This window comes from Stenella coeruleoalba (genome assembly GCF_951394435.1).
Source record: "Stenella coeruleoalba genome assembly, chromosome: 21".
NCBI classification, from domain to species: domain Eukaryota; kingdom Metazoa; phylum Chordata; class Mammalia; order Artiodactyla; family Delphinidae; genus Stenella; species Stenella coeruleoalba.
Window position 1 is genome coordinate 18653819 of NC_137167.1, and position 19345 is coordinate 18673163.

General features: G+C 37.8%; 1 protein-coding gene across 1 annotated transcript; it reads right to left on the bottom strand.

Moving 5' to 3' along the window:
- Positions 1-5267: 5267 nt before the first annotated feature.
- FGF20 (fibroblast growth factor 20) lies at positions 5268-13574 on the bottom strand (the record flags this gene model as incomplete). Its single annotated transcript, XM_079909236.1, has 3 exons — positions 5268-5690; positions 7775-7878; positions 13289-13574. 3 exons carry the CDS (start codon positions 13572-13574, stop codon positions 5445-5447), a joined length of 636 nt encoding a protein of 211 aa, XP_079765362.1. The 3' UTR covers positions 5268-5444.
- Between the last annotated feature and the right edge of the window lie 5771 nt (positions 13575-19345).

Below are 19345 nucleotides of genomic sequence, written 5' to 3' on the forward strand. Positions count from 1 at the left end.
TCAAACTCCCTTTGACCCAATGGGTGGCAAGATACATGTGAACCACCTAGAAGCCAAATCATACAGGAAGCTTTAGTGGCTGAGGAACCAGGAAACATCTAATATTTTTTCAAACAGGGCAAGGGGAACTTTAATTTGAAATCCAGAAATCTTTTAAAACTAAGAGGCCTTTGATTAGATTTTTCTTTTCTAGTCTAGTTCTCTAATCCTTCTTTTCTGTTGATGGACATAGTATCCTAGGCAAGACTAGGGTACAACTTCACTGTACCAGCTTGTCCCAATCAACTGCACTTTTGGGGCCTGAATGTGGGGTTGCTTAGTCTGATGAGAAGCAAGGCTATTTTCAGCATTTACGGAACCATTTAACCAACTGTCATGGGCCATTTGACACATTGCAGCCTCCCATGCCAGAGTGGTCTCTATAGAGAGAAGAACCTTGGTCTCAAAGTATTAATTATATCCAGTTATACATGGCAATGGCTGGAGCCTGTGGAGAACACCCAACCAGGAAAGAGATCAATCTGTTCTATTTTAGCAAGTAGAAAATCTAATTGTTGCTAGTGAAAGTTTATTTATATACAGTCTCTTATCATTGCAGAAACTGTAGGGAAGTTTTGCAAATGATAGTTAACATTCCAAGCAAGAAAGAATGGAAAATGTAAGTTAATAAATGATTTCTAATAGAACATTTAAAATAAAGAAGAAAGAAGATGACTAATGGGTGAGATTTTCCCCAAGCATCCTGAGGATAAAATAAATTATTTTCAAAATATTGATTTGATAATAAACCAAATTATTCTTATCCTTCCATGTATGAATTAATTAATATGTTCACACACTACTTCCATTTAGGAGTATCAAGTGAAATCTATTCAGATATGGAATAGATCATTTCTTCAAGGAGTATAAATTCAGTAGATATAAATTGTTTTTCTGACATAGGAAGACATGCCAATATATAAATAGAACTAGAATACAAGATATAGTGACTTTCTAGTTTTCTGAAAGTTTGTAAAGCCACTACTTCAATCATATTTCATATCTCAAATTTCTACAGGTAGCTATCACCATAAAAAAGTTAAACTTTTTGAATTATGGTTTTCTCAGGGTATATGCCCAGTAGTGGGATTTCTGGGTCATATGGTAGTTCTATTTTAGTCTTTTAAGGAACCTCCATACTGTTCTCTGTAGTGGCTGTATCAATTTACATTCCCACCAACAGTGCAAGAGGGTTCCCTTTTCTCCACACCCTCTCCAGCATTTATCGTTTGTAGATTTTTTTTTTTTTTTTTTGCGGTACGCGGGCCTCTCACTGTTGTGGCCTCTCCCGTTGCGGAGCACAGGCTCCGGACGCGCAGGCTCAGCGGCCATGGCTCACGGGCCCAGCCACTCCGCGGCACGTGGGATCCTCCCGGACCGGGGCACGAACCCGTGTCCCCTGCATCGGCAGGTGGACTCCCAACCACTGCGCCACCAGGGAAGCCCTGTAGATATTTTTGATGATGGCCATTCTGACCAGTGTCAGGGGATGATAACTCATTGTACTTTTGATCTGTATTTCTCTAATGACTAGTGACATTGAGCATGTTTTCATGTGCCTCTTGGCCATCTCTATGTCTTCTCTGGAGAAATGTCTACTTAGATCTTCTGCCCATTTTTTGATTGGGTTGTTTGTTTTTTTGATATTGAGCTACATGAGCTGTTTATATATTTTGGAGATTAATCCCTTGTCGGTTGTTTCATTTGCAAATATTTTCTCCCATTTTGAGGGTTGTCTTTACGTCTAATTTATGGTTTTCTTTGCATGGAAGTAACCTAAATGGCCATCAACAGATGAATGGATAAGGAAGATGTACATATATAAAATGGAATATTACTCAGCCATAAAAAGAAATGAAATTGGGTCATTTGTAGAGACGTGGATGGACCTAGAGTCTGTCATACAGAATTAAGTAAGTCAGAAAGAAAAAAACAAATACGTATATTAATGCATATATGTGGAATCTAGAAAAAATGGTACAGATGAACCTATTTGCAGGGCAGGAATAGAGACGCAGACATAGGGAATGGACATGTGGACACGGGGTGGGGAATGGGGTGTGGGATGAACTGGGAGATTGAGATTGACATATATACACTACCATGTGTAAAACAGATAGCTAGTGGGAACCTGCAGTATAGCACAGGGAGCTCAGCTCCGTGTTCTGTGGTGACCTAGATGGGTGGGATGGGGGCGGAGGAGGGATGTCCAGGAGGGAGGGCATATAGGTACACATATAGCTGATTCACTTCATTGTACAGCAGAAACTAACACAACATTGTAAAGCAACTATACCCCAATTTTTTAAAAAAAGTTAAATTTATTTTCTTATTATATCTAAAAAAAAGAAGAAATTTTGATTGAGTAACAATATTCGTTGTGGGCCATCTTTTTTTTTTGCTCTATGCGGGCCTCTCACTGTTGTGGCCTCTCCCGTTGCAGAGCACAGGCTCCGGACGCGCAGGCTCAGCGGCCATGGCTCACGGGCCCAGCCGCTCCGCGGCATATGGGATCTTCCCGGACCGGGGCCCGAACCCGTGCTGCCTGCATCGGCAGGTGAACTCCCAACCACTGCGCCATCAGGGAAGCCCTGCAGGGAAGCCCTGTGGGCCACCTCTGATCAGTGTATTATCTGTTTAAATTTATATGACTTCCTCCACAGTTATAAATTTAGACACCAGCAACATTTTGCAAAAGATTTGAAATACTTGCATAATGCTGGCTTTGGGACACATGCTTTAAATATAAGTGTCAAACACTGAACCAAAACTAGGTTTTCACTTTTATTGACAAATAAAAATAAATGGGAATTATTTTATTCTGAAGATTATTAAAGTATTACTGCTAAACCATTTTTACTATTTTTTTATATTTATAAAAGGAATAGGTTTTGTTTTTTTTTTAACATCTTCATTGGAGTATAATTGCTTTACAGTGGTGTGTTAGTTTCTGCTTTATAACAAAGTGAATCCGTTATACATATTCATATGTCCCCATATCTCTTCTTTCTTGCATCTCCCTCCCACCCTCCCTATCCCACCCCTCTAGGTGGTCACAAAGCACTGAGCTGATCTCCCTGTGCTATGCGGCTGCTTCCCGCTAGCTATCTATTCTATATTTAAACCAATAGGTTTTGAGCTAAACCATTTCTCTGCCTCTTACCCTGTATACAGGCAAGTACACACACTACCCCTCTAGCCACGCACACATTCCCGTGTAGCTTTATTAAAGGTATCTGTTGAACTCCCTACCCTCACCCTCAGCATTACCATTAATTCATTCAAGTAATGAGAGGATGAATTAACAGGAATAACTCCAGAGAACATTAAAGCAACAGTTAGTCTTTCATTCAAAGTGTGGTGCATGGTCTGGCCATCTCAAGCATCACCTGGAACATTGTTAGAAATGCAAAAGTTCAGCTCTTCACCTGCTAACTGAGACCTAGTTTAACAGATCTGTCCTTTAACAAGATCCCCAGGTGATTTTGCATGTACATTAAAGTGTGAGAAACACTGCTCTAGACTAGTGGTTCTTAAAGTATGGTCTCCAGACCAACTGCATCAATATTACCTGGGAACCTGTTAAAAATGTAAATTTTTAGGCCTCACCCCAGACCCACACATCAGAAACTGTGGGGCGGGAGCCCAGCAATGTGTTTCACCAAGACTTCCAGGTTCTAACTGGTGACAGCTGCTTCCATGATTGTAACCACATTCCCAACGATGACTGCTAATGTGAGGGTGGTGACATTGACAACTGCTGGGTAGGAGCAAATAAAACCTCAGAAATGTCTTTAAGAACCTACAGGATTTGTATCTGTGTGGCTCTGTAAACTTATATGTGCCACTCTCCCAATTGGTCACTCAGCTCCAGCCACAAAGCTCTTTCTCACCTTAGGGACTCCAGACTCACTGTTTCCTCTTCCTTTAAGGCTCTTATTCTCCTCTTAGCCTTATCCTTTAAGAAATGTCAGCTCTTTAGAGAAGCCTCTGACTCACCCTATCTAAATTTATTCTCTTTTTTTCTGTGTCTGAACCTTGTTTTTCTCATAGAGCAGGTCACAATTCACAGTTACGGTGTTCGTTAGTTTCCCTTACTAGACGTTAAGCTCCATGAAGCAGGACCCACCTCTGGCTTGATCACCATATTTTCCTTAGTGCCTCACAGTATCTTCTGCATAGTAGGCTTAATGACTGTTTATTGAAATAATGACAAAATAGCGGCTATAACGGAAAAGATAGCACACTCGGATAGGTAGATGAAGCCTTACTATTATTAATGGTGGTACCACAAAGACACATTCTTTCTGTGATCATAGTGGGTGAAAAGAAATGGGCTTTGCCAGACTAAGAAAATAGGTAAGCATAAATGGCTTATAATGTCCAATAATTTTCACCATTAGAAGTTCTCTAAATATCAAGCTTTTCTCTAGGAACTCAGAATTTTGTCACTTTAAAAATATGTCCTATAAGTAGAATAACTCCACCTGAAAAGGAATGAAACCAAAACATAAAAATTAAAATGTTTAATTCCCTTTTTGAATGTGTGTTGAGTTCAATACAAATTGATACAGCATTTTTCTAGGCCAAAGAAACCAATGTTACATTTAGAAGGCAATTGACTGCAAAAAAATATAATCTATGCTATACTTTATTTTTAAAAAGAAATTCAAGATCTTATTCTATGTTTAATGTGTAGCAATAATGATGTCTTCTTTACAGCCCAAGACATCACAACAAAGTAATGGCACGATAAAGAAATTTTTGTTGTTTTTTTCTCTTGTATTATCTTCATATACTAGTAAAAAATAAACTCTTTAATAAATAAATATATATAATAAATATTTGCAAACTGAAAATGTATAAATAGGTCCATCCTTTTTAAAAAAAAAATGTTCCGTCTTGGTGTGGCATGTTTCATAGTCCATGTTTCACCCAAATTTTTTACATAAAATGCCGTAACCTGCAAAATCCTACAAGGTTCTCAAAATTTATGTAGCAATGATCTTGGCCAACTATGTCAATACATCTCTTCAACATGAAGTATCTATTTTTAATGTAACTTTTAAAGTAAACATACTCCAGAGAGGTGAGGCACCAGCAGCAAACTAGGTAGGGTTCCCATTACCCACAGTTTAACAGATTTTCAGCTTCAATCTACAAGTGAGGACAGAGCCAGTGTACGCGAGGGAACTTAATCCACTTGTAAAGAGAGATCTTGATCTACTTCAAGTCAAGATATTTTTTGTTTGTTTGTTCTCAATATTCTTTCCAAATTCAGTCTCCCAGTGGAAAATAGACTCCATAACATTCTGAAGGTCTTCCTGTGTTATTATTTTATGATGCAAACTGTAATAAGAAAGAATAGTTGTAGTTTGGTTCTTCAGTAAAGACACTATCACCCTTCAACTGTACATTAGTAGGTCCTTGTACAGTTCAGGAACTCTTTCTGGATCCACTGGTCTAGGCAGGAAATGTGTAAATTTCTGATGTCTTTTAGATCTGGCACCATCTCTTGGAGTTCCATCTTTGTTAAGTGCCACAAAATACCTACGGCCAGTGTCTCCATGTTTATATATGTTGGATGAATAGGTATTATACCAGTTCTCTTCAAATTGCTCCCTAAAGATGCATTCAGAAGTCAGTTTCTCCTAAAAGAGAGAAGATAACTGCCATTGAAAAAGATATCTTTAAGAGAATTTCCTTAGAAAAGTCTCAACTCTCTATTTATTTGCCTATAACTATATCCTTATCAAAGAAGGAGAGAGGGTAGATTGTTTTTGCTTTGTTCTGTTTTAGTTCTCATGTTATCTGGAATTCTTTCTCCCAGGTGACTCCATCCAGCAGTTTAGTTTACAGAACTCTAAGTTAAATGTCAATTCTCAATTTTATTTTCAAACAATAAATATTCTAAACTTGCCCATGCTCCATTTGACCTCCCTTCCATCACCATCACTGGCAAATAGGCCTGTAGTTTATCTTGTTCCATCATTAGATGCCAAAGTTCTACACAGCAAATCTCCACTACCATCTTGAAATGTTTCAAGACCTTGTTAACATTCAAATTCCTAACTCAAGATCATCACTCCAAGTCATATATCTTCCCTTTATGAATTTATTGTTTGATGACATAATCCCCACAATTAACTTATATCTGGATATTACTATTAGGTAAAAAGCCCAGTGATTTCTTGTCTTTTCAAGATGGACTGTATATTATCCCAAGGGGTAGACTACAGTTGCTTTTTTAATCTGACACATACATGAAGAAGGAAGATTATGTGCATGTTTTCCTCTTTCAATTGTAATTCTACTCTTAGGAGATTACACAATGCATTATTTCTCCTTCTTCTGAGCTGACAGAAAGTCCGGAAAGGGCAAGTGTTGCCCTTAGAAGGACAGATATTAAGTGGAGTACCATTTACTGAAATATGATAACCGATTTTCCTCAGTGTATATTGAGATTCTAACTGTATATTGTGGTCTCAATTGAGATTTTAAGAAAAAAGAAGGTACCAGATAGTGTCATCTGCTAAATCATAAAAGTAAATTCTCTTTGGAAATAGCTACAGAGACTTCGACTTTAAGAAGGGATTTCACATGAGGGAATGGGTGGGAGTGGCCCACATTTACACTTTAACAATTTTCTTACAATTATATAGCAACTGCGAACAACGAAAAAATGATACAGTGAAAGCGAAAGATCTACATAGTACTGCAGGTTGAGTTTTATATTATCCTGTTGCTCTAATTCTTGTGTTGTTTTTGCTGCTTTGTCGTTAAAAAAAAAAAAGGAAAGAAAAGAAAAAAGAAAATTAAAAAAACCTTATACTGATGAAGTATTAACTTGAAAAGTTTACTGTAAGTTCCATATTTAAAACATTTATAGTAGACCTACAGATGTGTGCACTTATCCCCAGTGATAAGTTAAAAACTGCCCAATGCAACTCTGAGTAAGAGCATGGCTACTGTAATTATCAAGTCTGCAGATACGGTCCAACTAGTGTGGTTGCCATTTTCTGTTATTGTTTAAGGTATCCTAAGATTTCATTCATTCATTTCCTATATTGCAAAGGTCAGCAAGTCAGTGATGTATACTTATCTATGAAGGTAATAATAGGTAGAGAAAATATATTAAATGAATGTAAAGATGAAAAGAATCTAACATGGCAAGAAGAAAATGCTCTCATTTTTCTGTCTCTGGTACCAGGATAATGGGCAGAAAAAAAACTAGTGAGCTAAAAGCAATAAAGTTTTAGGGTTTAAGAAATGAAAGTGAGGGGACTTCCCTGGTGGCGCAGTAGTTAAGAATCCGCCTGCCAATGCAGGGGACATTGGTTCTATCCCTGGTCCAGGAAGATCCCACATGCCGTGGAGCAACTAAGCCCATGTGCCACAGCTACTGAGCCTGCACTCTAGAGCCGGCGAACCACAACTATTGAGCCCACGAGCCCACGCACTGCAAGGAAGAGTAGCCCCTGCTTATAGCAACTAGAGAAAGCCTGCATGCAGCAACAAAGACCCAACGTAGCCAAAAAAAAAAAAAAAGAAATGAAAGTGAGTTGCTATACTACTGCCTAGACATGTGGAAATTTATCAGGATCTAGATTTTTAATTTCTACTTAAGGATGTTGTTTATGTATTTCTTCTGATATGCATAATCAGTAGCTATTTTACTTATAAAATGGATAGTCATTATTTAATGAATTACAATAATTTTTTAAAAAATACGTACTGATCCATAGAGTTCTCCTTTGTCATTCATTCCAAGGTAAAGACCACTGTCCACACCTCTAATACTGACCAGTCCCACTGCCACACTGATGAATTCCAGGATACCTGAATTTATAAACAAAATAATGATTTGCATTTATTAGAGAACATACGACTAATGAAAATCTTCCAAAGAGCAGTAGATCAAATTGCTAAATATAATGATGTATGTGGAAGGCCTTTGTAAACTGAAAAGTGATGTACAGTTGTCATTATGATGAGCCTCCTATTTTACAGATGAATAAAACTAAAAAACCAAAAATTGTTCATCGTGATAAAATGTTAAGGGTGTAAAACCTTAAACCAGACTGACCTGGGTTTGAATCCAGTTCAGTAACTTACTGATTAGTCTACATAAGTCATTTGTCTTCTTTGAACTTCAATTTCCTCATACGCAAAATGGGTGAAATGCTTCCTTACAGGAGAGTGGTAAAGACTAACACATTTAGGCACCCAATAAATGGAAACTATTATTACCATAAAATTAGTACATAATAGAGGTGTTCATAATTCTCCTCCTTGATTCTATTAACTACAACCATGTTCTATTAATCAAGTAAAAAAATCAAGTAAATTTTTTTCTAGCAGCAGCCAGTATACCTTATATGGGTGTATTAGTATTTTGTAGTTTATAAAGGGCTTCTACTTTTATCAGTACTTTCTATCTGGTCCTCAAAAACAACCTCCTAAGATAAGCATAGAAGATATTACTATCCCATTTTACATATAAAGAAACTGAGGCTTGCTTAAAGGCATGATATTTGTAATTAATAGGACAGATACTTGAACTCACATCTTCTGAGCCCTAATCCAATGTTTGTACTTCAAAACAGTGCTTCTTGAGGACAAGACAGTAGTTTCAAAATTTACAGATTATATAATATGCTATTTCCTGTCCCACGATCCTTAAAAATAAATTTTATGGTTCAGAGAAGTAAAAGGACTTTATAATTCATGAAATGTAATAGCCAAATACCAAGAATTTAGCATGCAAGTAGATTTTGCTTTCAATAACTTTCCAGAATTATTTTCATTTATCTATAGGTAAATTAGTACCGAAAACTCTCCACTCAATACTCTTAATACACCATAGTTAAACAAAAACAACAGCAACAAAAAACCTTAATGCTTCCCTCTGCATCATTCTTTTTCTCTGCACACACTAACCTTTGGACTAACGTCTTTGTCTTGTTCTTCTCTTTAGACTCTTTGGTGAAAAAGTATATAGACGTACTTTCTATGCTTGGAACTGCCTTCCTCAATAGCTTTCTACCTTCACCCCTTCACTACCTCTTAAGCTCTACAAACAGTATAAATGTGTACCATTTAGCCTGACTCTTGATCTTAAGTCATTTCTTGATTTATTATACAAGTTCTTGTTTGGACACGTGACGTTCCCAAGGCCAAAGGAAAGTACAAAATCTGGCTATTTGCGTATATGGAGGTCTCTGTTCTGTCCAGATCCTAATTCACTCTTTGGCAGAAACATGGATGCTTAAGCTCTAAACATAGATTCTGAAGAGCTCAAATGAGCTCTTGCAAACTATTAGGAGATCATGTAGAGCACTAGAGCTAACAAGGATCTTACAGCAACAATATCGTACTGCTAAATTGCCTGTTAAGTGGCTTGAAAGAGTCACTGTCCCTGTATGAGAGCCTAAGGCAGAGAGGAGGTAAGATATAGTAGGAAGATACAGACGTCATAGGATAGCCATTATAATGACTGATATAGAGGTGGGAAGTAAAGGAAAATTAAATGTACTGCCAAGCTCATTAGTGAGTGATTCCTGTTAGAAACAAAAATATAGGCCCAAAACATGATTGGTAGAAGAAGATACGTTAATGGAATTTCATCCAGATATACTTACAAATGTATAATTACTTGAAGTTGTAATGAATGTTACATTCAAACTGAGAAGTGTACTGCAGTTCACTTGTAACTTAATTCTCTTTAAGTATCTGATTTACGTTAAGATGCTCTTGTCTTTCAAAGAACAGGAACTGATTAACTGATTAGACTGTATAATAGAACTAGTTTTCAAGTACAATACAAGATTCATTTCCATATAAATCAATTATAAAACAGATCTTATAAAGTATCCATTTTTCTTGCAAAACTAAATTGTAAACCACTTACACTTTAATTCTCATCTTAAAATAATGCCGTTATGTTGTCAAAAAATATGTAATTGTACAAAGACAAGAAATTATATATATTCTTAGAATAATTATATTCAATAGCTTCAACTTCATTAAACGACATCCAAAGCCTCATATACATATAACAAGGTCGAAATAATTTTGCAATGGCTCATAGGGGCTGATGGGAAAAAAGTTATGTGCTTTTCATATTCCTCTTAAAGATTTTAGCCACACTTTTAAATTCTGATCGTTTTTTCTCCACAAGGAAATAGTATACCACACAGTAATTTGTAATCATTTGATTCTTAAATGAGATTTGACAAGTCTTTCTTATTTATAATATGAGGTGGCAACTAAGCTAATTCTTTAACAAAGAGTAGACATGAAAAGCTTTCCTTAAGAGGTAATCACAGATTTTAGATAGATTTTCTAATGCCTAGTGTCCCATAAAAATACTTGGAGGTACTTTGTCTTTTTGGTATCATTTTCAAAGCCAGCCTTTTTTAAAATCATAATAAAGAGGTGAGTCAACCCACAATGCAACCACATCAGACAAATCTATGGAGAATAGGGGAGAATAAAAGAAAGGTCTTTAAAGGAATTATGTTTGATCTCAGGCTAAACTTTTTTTTTTTTTAGGTAATGATTCCAGGTTTATGTATTAGGTAAAATCTTCCTACTGTACTACTGTGCAGGAAAACTCTATTATAAATACAGAGCTAACTCAGATAGGAAATTTTTTAAACCTTACAGGGATCTTTTTGTTTATATTCTATTGATGTGGTTTTGAAATTTTAAAACACAGTATTCTGAATTTTTTATTGAATCATAGCCAAATTAGTATAAATTATCAAAAATGTTAGTTACTTTAACATCTCAAATAGCACATCTTAAGCATTTTCAAAATTCTTACTTTGATGACACAGAAATGAATTTTTAGAGAGAAAAATAATTTCATAGTTAATAATTGAAGCACTAAAAAGAGAAGGCAAATATAGAGAGAAGCTTATAATATTACACATGTTGTATATATACTTTCTTCTCACCTGCACTCTCTCGTTATAAATTATGATGTTTTAGCTATCACAGGCCACTAGGATGCACTCTAATGCGTCCTAGAGGTTGTTACTCCTTTCAGCTACGATGCTAATCTGGGTTATCGTTCCTTTGTGTAACAGTAAATATTTTGTTCTGATAGGTACCCTTGCACCACAGAGTGGCTTAAACCAGCACAAACATCAGTCCAAGTCATATTTTTCCAATTACTAAATAAGCATACAAAATTTTAGCCAAAAAAAAAAAAATTCTACTAAGATGGTCATTCTGATATGCAACATCTATTAAGGAATGAAATAAAATACCAGTTTAATGAATGTTATCAAGTCTATAAATATTTACTAATCTCTTCCCGTAGAGTCAGTCTTATAAAGAGACACAAAGCGGAAGAAGCAACTCTTGACATTGGATAGATTATGGTTGAATTATAAGGGTCTTAAAAATAGAATTTCCAAGCTTATACTATGTATCCCGGTGTGTGGGGGGGGGGGTGGGGAGATGTCTGAATATTACCTAAGCTTAACTTGTACCTGCTCTACTTATAGGCATTATCACATTTGCATTCATTTCTAAATCCTTCTGGTAGCTGGAGGGTTTTTCTGTAATGCAGTAATTCTTACAGGCAAGGGAACTGAGCCACCTGGTGTCACAAAGTTCTTTAGACTCAGAATCTCAGCCTCCTCAATTTAGAAACTACTTTCTGAAAGTGACCCCAAGGGGGGCCACTAGGTCATGACACGCTGGACTCATAGTCAATGGGAATTTGGAAGAGATCAGTGGAAGCTGCAAACATGTGGGTTTTAAAAAGTTAATTTTCTAAGCCTTTAAGTGCTACCAAATGACCACCACATGCTCATTTCTACATCCAGAGTTACAAATGCCCCTCAAACTGAGATTTACACTTCCCCAAAGTTTTAATGAGGACTACAAGTCAAAAAAAAGAAAGCCAAATAAGAACAGGGGTGAGGATAAGAGAGGGCCCTTCAGAGAAGAGATTCTCAAAGAATTCCAGTGCTTAGGAAAGAAAAGGAAAACTGACACTATGTTAGGCCCTTTCACATTGCTGCTGACAGGTAAATGGTATCTTTAAAATGAAATACACTGATTCTCTCTAATGAAGTCCCAAGTTTGATGATCAAAATCCTTTGAGAGTGCTAGCCAGTTAACTCTAATATGATGAAAACTTCCACAGTGGAGGAAAGATTCTGGGCTGTTAGAACAGGAGAGCATCTTGAGAGAATCACCTGATTTAACCTCATTGTACAGACAAGAAAACTAAGGCTTAGACCGGTGAGGGCACGTGCTACTCACGCAGCTAGTTAGGGGGTAATTAACAATCGAGACCTTACGGTTTCCCAATCTAGTGTCTTAACAATCTGCCTTAACAATCATTCGGGTTTTTTTTGTTTTTGTTTTTGTTGCTTTCTTTTAACCCCTTCTGCTCCCAGGCACTGTTGGAGGTATTCTGAAATACGTCCCTTTGTGTTCCCACCCGTATCTTCTTTCGCTTCCCCATTTCCTCTTACCTAAGGTCAATACCAAGATCTTTGCTTTCAGATTTCACAATTTCTAAAGAGGATCTCGGCTGAAGGACTGGGCATGCTCAGTAGCCGGATAAGCTTTTTTTTTTTTTCCCCCTCACCAAACTTTAAGAGCGCTGAGAACTGCAGGCAGGTGAGCCTGACAGTAGCGATGGTACCCACGGAAAGTTAATCTGTTACCTTTTCAGGTGAACATTTATGGTTCTCTAGGTAGACACGTAAAAGCTCGCCTCCTATGTTAGAGCTATCCTTTGAGCAGTAGCCATGGGAGACTCATCAACTGCACAGCTGCAGGGCAGGTTTAAAGAAGCTTCCGGTTGTTAACTTTTGTTAAGGGGAAATATGAGAGGAAGTAGGAGAAAATAATAGGGATTTTGAACACAAAAACAAAAAACTGCCTGCGAGGTAAGGAGTGCGGGAAAGATGTGGCTCCGAGTCCAGGGCTCGGTGTCCCAGGCAGCAGGAAGGGCAGGGCAGCCAGGTGCGGGCGGAGCACCCCCCTTTCTCCTCCTGCCCTCAGCGTCTGGAGCAGCAGGCCGGCCGGCAACCGCGGCGGCCCGCGGGCGGGGAAAGTCCTCCGGTGCCTCGCTGGCCGCCCAGCAGCCCAGGCCAGCACCTCACACTGGAAGGGTTCCGGGGGCTCCCGGCCCCACGTAGTCCCGACTCCATCCGCGAACGGGGAGGGAGACGCAAGAGGGGGAGCAGAGGAGCGCGGGAGGCGGGGTGCCGGTACGTACCGAAGAGGCTGTGGTCCTGCCTGGTGCCCTGCACGCTGCCGTCGGGCAGGATCTGCAGGTGGAAGCCGGTGCGGCAGTAGAGCTGCCTACGGCGCAGGATGCCGTGCAGGTGCGCCAGCTCCGCAGCCCCGGGCCCGCCGCGGGCGCCCAGCTCCGCCGCGCCCCGGCGCTCGCCCAGCAGAGGCGGCCGCTCCCCGGCAGGAGGCAGCAGGAAGTGCGAGCCCACCTGCTGGCCCAAGCCCTCCAGGCCGCCCAGGAAGCCCCCGACCTCGGCTAAGGGAGCCATGGGGCGGCCGGAGGGAGAGGCGGCGGATCCGGAAAACAAAAGACCCCCAATAAAAAAAAATGGAGCAGGGATGGGGAGGTGAATGGAGAAAAATTATAGCCAAACAAGCGCAAACAAGCTAAGGCCCGGTTAGTCCCGTGAGGTCGCTGGATGAACTTTGCACTGAGAGCAGGGAGGCTTTCACTGTCTTGGAGCGATCTTCTCTCCTGGGGTAGGTGGGAGCCGGTTGCTGGCTTTGCAGAAACATCTATAGCTGCCGCTGCCAATACTGGGGCTGGGCCTGGGGCTCCAACTCCGCAAACGGATCAGAGTCCTGTGTACATACACACAGTATATATGCGGGTCCTCTTGACATATGCTAATCAAGTCCTTTCATGCTCGCTGGGGAGGTTCTGTTTGAAATCTTAAACCGGCCTCCTCTCACGTTTTTGCTCTTCGGAAGTGACCAGAAGGGGCCCTTGACGGCTCTCTATCCATGCAGTCGCAAAAATCATTCCCGCACTTGGCCAAAGCTGGCCAGCAACTTCGGGGAGGCGCAGTCAAGGCCGCTCTTTGGGGTTGTCTTTGGAACAACCGTGATGCTGTTCTGCGGCGGCCGTGCGATTGCCTTTGATGTGAGCTCCTTTGCAGTGATAGATCGCTGCTAAAAGGAGCCCAGCTTGGCAGGTATATTGAAGAAGGGAAGGGGGGAAGGGAGGGAACTGGGAGCGGGGGCGGGGAGGAGGGGATGGGTAGGAGGAGGAAAAGGAGAGAAGAGGAGAATTGGACTCCTTGGGAGCTGCTGGGAGCCTACAGTGGACAGGTGCAAAGAAAGGTAAGAGAGGGAGAAGGAAAAAGGGCGTTACCTGAGGCTTAGACCTGCCCAGACACACATGAAAGGAAAATCAAAGCTTTGACAGTTTAACTCACTAATTTTAAAACACTAATAAAATGTACAAGCATTACTCTTTTCTTTTATCATTTAGATGGGGGATTTTCTTTACATAATCAAGGTTAGGTTAGGAACACCCCCTCCCCCTTCCCAGGTTCTCTTTAATGTTTATCTTTACTCAGGTAGCACAAGATACAACCAAGATTGCCTTATATCTATATGGAAATTTAAAGTTGTGTGCTAAGTTTGTGAACTTTTAATCAACTTTTTTTTACATCTTTATTGGAGTATAATTGCTTTACAATGGTGTGTTAGTTTCTGCTTTATAACAAAGTGAATCAGTTATACATATACATATGTTCCCATATCTCTTCCCTCTTGCATCTCCCTCCCTCCCACCCTCCCTATCCCACCCCTCTAGGTGGTCACAAAGCACCGAGTTAATCTCCCTGTGCTATGTGGCTGCTTCCCACTAGCTATCTATTTTATGTTTGGTAGTGTATATATGTCCATGCCTAATCAACTTAATATAGTAATGTAATATAATTATGAATCTAGGGATTAAGAGTAAATCCAAGTAGGCTGAAAAGAGATGGGTTACATTCTTATATTTGCCACGAATAGAAAATGAATATCTGTAATAGTGTCATAAATGATGAGTGGGCTCTGGGGCCATTATCCAATCTAAGAGCACTTCCCTGTTCTTAGTTGCATTTTCTTTAAGACTAGATTTTGGGGGTTGTTCACATTTGAATTATAAAAACAACTAAATGGAGAACGGTGTTGATTCTCGATGTGTTTTTCAGACTCAAAAAGTCGCTAGTAAAATGTGGGACTGCCCGTGCATATTTGTGAAATCAAAAGTCATTGAGCTGAAGGAGCTGCATACACATCCATTTAAAACTTAAAACTTTGGTTTTGCACCACTAGTTAAATTTAAGATCTTTAAGTTAAAATTTTTCAGTGGCAGAAGAGCTGAGAATCATTTGGCAGATTTTTGTGCTTCCCCTGAGCAAAAAGTTTTAGGGAATCACTAAAGATTACTTTTTCAGTCCTGTTTCATGGTCTGTTTAGCAAAGGCCTAAACTTGGGAGTGCAGATGGATGGGACTGCTTTATTTTATTTGCTCTGAAGGGATTTTTGCTAATTAATTGGCAGGTGCTTTAAAGTAGGTAAAGTTACACCTTTTCATCACTACGGTCCTAAGTACTGACCCTTGTGCAACCAAGTTATAAAAGAGTCCTTAAAGCAAGTGATTTACTGTTGATAGATATGAAATAAAACAAAAACACTGGCTAAAAATAATAAACAGATAAATCACTTTAGAAATGTACTCAGCTAAGTCTGTTTTAAAGGTTGTACCAGGTAAGTGTCATATTATTTCACCTTTCAAATAACAGTAATCTGTCTTGTGGTAGGACCCCCAAATCCACCATAATCAAGATTTCAAAGCACATCTGTGTAAACATTATCACATCAGTGGAAAACATCAACCAATGAGCTTTTACTTTGAACCAAATCTTCTTAATTGCAGTGTTAAATCAAAGAAAGTTAGATCAAAGTTGTGTGAATCTCATAGCGGGAAAACTAAAGTAGCCAGTACATACACTGATCACTTTTAAAGAAGATAGTTAAAGGTTTAAAACTAAGATCAAGTACCTTTTAATGAGCTTTGTTTCAAGGTCTAACTTCTGTACAATATGTAATGCTGTTAATTATTCCGCAATGGTTATATAGCATCGTCACTTGCTCCTAGAGGCACTAGTTCAGTCTATAAAATATTTCCCCACATGAACAGTTTAAGTCCTGCTGTGTGATTCATATCTCTCAGTCTGTTTAAGTCTCTTGGGTCACATATATATGTATAGATATATATGTGTGTGTGTTTATACATATATATACAAAATAGTAAAATACAGAGAAATTTTACCCATAGTCACCAAAGCCCCCAAATTTTAATAATAAAACTACTATCTCTGTACAACTTTAACATTTTCAAGTCCATTGCCTTACTTGATCACCACAATAATGCTATGAAATAAGCACAATCCACTTTATAAAGAATAAAAAGATGTCCTGGATTCTAGTTCAATGTTTAGTCCAGTCTTACATCCCAGAGAAATTTTCTCAAACTCTCTAAATGCCTCTGTTTCCTCTTTTGTAAATTAAATACAATATAACTCCTGCCTAGTTCTCTACGTCAAGGGTTGCTATGAGACTTCAATGTAAAAATACCTAGGAAAGTGGTTTTAAAACTATAAAGTATTCTATACATGTAAAATGCTAGAAACCTTCAGTTGGTGGGAAAATTTTTGCTTTATAATTTAGCAAGTATAATTTGTTTGAAATACAAAATAAATCTTTTTTCCTCAAACCAAACCTTTACTATGTAAGTTTTGAATGGTGCTTAATGCCATTTTATAAAGGGCCAGAATAGAAACAAAAAGATAAGGATTTCTTTTGTTTGCACTAGTCACGTGACAGGAAAAGATAACACTAAAGATTTTTTTGCACATGCTGTGATGATATCATGGGAAGTTAAATAATTTTGAAGAGTGTTTTACAAGAGTGCATTATTCAGCTTTTAAGTATACATTGCAATCTAATCAACTTTACCTATACTTCCTAGAGACCACACTTGCCTTGCTGTTATACAAATATGTGGTACAATTTCTACTTCCACAAAACGTAGTTACAATTTTCCAGGCTATATAATTCCTATATAGATTTTCAGCAAGCATAGTGTTATGAATCTTTGTTTTTGCACATGAAAAAGGAGTTTATGCCTTTGGTTACTTCTACATGTGTATAACTTGAGAAAAAGAAAAAAAGCTGATTTAAAAGTCATGACTTATACATTCAATAAAATAAAAGTACATTTGCCCAACATTATCTATTATTTGTAATTACAAATTATTGGCAGCAACATAAATTTCCACACATGGGAAACTGAATGAATAAATTACGTATACTCACACAATGGCGCATTACATACCTGGAAAAAAAGAATGAGTTAGATCTCTTTAAATTAGCATGGAGTATTTCCAGAAAATACTATTAGTTGAAAAGAGCAAAGTTTTAGCATGCTTTACCCATAGGATGCTATCTTTTCTGTAAGAAAGAAAGAAAATAAGAAACTTTTATATATGCTTTTTTTCCCCCAAAATAAACACGGGATGGATAAATCAGAAACGAATGAAATTGGTTATGCTGTTAATTGTCTACCTGAGTTGGATGTGAATGGAGTAGAAGAGATGGGAAATGACATGTCTTTGAGAACTTTTTATAGAGTTTGGACTTGTAGAGAAATGTTAACGTTCTAGATCTTTTTAAGTCAAATAAATAAGAATGGGGGAGGGGGGGTGGAATAAAACCAGGAACAAATGAACCTAACTAAATTCAAGTGAATAACATAACCACACAGAAGGGAATGATAATATTTTTTTAAAAAACTAAGTAACTTTCAAATACAGTTCTTTTACTGTATAATCAAGGTCTAAAGATAAAAATATACATAGATACTAAATTTAAGTTACAAAGATTATTTTTCTCAGTGTGTGGGGTTAGGCTAGTGTATTATAAGTTTGATGAAGAGGCTATTTACATAGTCTCAAATATCCCCTCACAAATTGTTTCTTGATCACAAAAAGAAAATAATAACTTCATAGTGGATTAATCTAGTAAATACTATCTTAACCACGTAATGAAAGTAAACAACAATAATGGGACAAACCAACACCATATACCTCTTGACACTCTAGGAAGGATATGATGTCACTTATTTGATGTCACTGTCAAAAATGCATCCTGAATCTAGTCATGAAGAGACATCAGCTAAACCCCAAATAAGAGACAGTCTACAAAACAACTGGCCTATATGCCTCTAAAATTTCAAAATCGGGAAAGACAAAGAAAGGTTGAGGAACTGTTCCAGATTAAAGGAAACTAAAGAGACATGAAACCTAAATGTGATGATGATCCTGTTATGGAGCCTGAATCAGAAAAACAAACAAACAAACAGAGACTTTATTGAAACAATGGGGAAATTTTAATATGGATTGTGAATTAATTAATAGTATTGTATCTATGTTAACTTTCCTAATTTTGACAATTTTACTGTGAATATATAAAGAAAGGTATTAGGAAATACAAAATAAAACTTTATGGATAAAGAGACATGATGTCTGCAAAATTATTCTCAAATGGTTCAGGAAAAATGTATATATGACTATACACAGAAAAAGAAGGAATGGATGATAAAACAGGGCAGTGAAATGTTGACTGAAGAAACTGAGTATAGGGTATGTGGAGTTCTTTGTAGTATTCTTGTAAGTTTTCTGTAAGAATGAAATTACATCAGAATTTAAGTTTTTAGGGTAAACTTTGAAAGTTCACAACTTAAATATTAGAAGCACTTCATTTATAGGAGAGAATATCTAAATTCAATAGCTATTATGTAAAGTAGTCAAGGTAAATCAGAATTCCTGAATTTGAACTATTTGCATAGAAGGGCCTCAGTCTGCACAAAATCTCAAACCTTGACCAGAACAGGTTGGATATTTTCTGTGGAGAGTATTAAACACACGTGAAAAAAGGAATATTAATTTACCATGAAGTCACATAATTTGGGGGGGGGGCAAATTCAGGCAGAATGAAAATTTAACACAAATTGAACATCTTTGTTATTTTCTCCTTAGTTCCAGGAATGTCAACTACTGTAATCCAGCCCCACTTCTCACTTTACCCACAGAGACCAACAAGAGTAATAAACAACATAGTTTAATTTTTGCCTTGTACTTTTTTTCTTTCCTATCCACCTCAGTAGATACAGGCAAGATATTTCCACTCGATAGTTATGAGACCCTGGGAACATTACATTACCTCCCTGGAACTCAGTTTT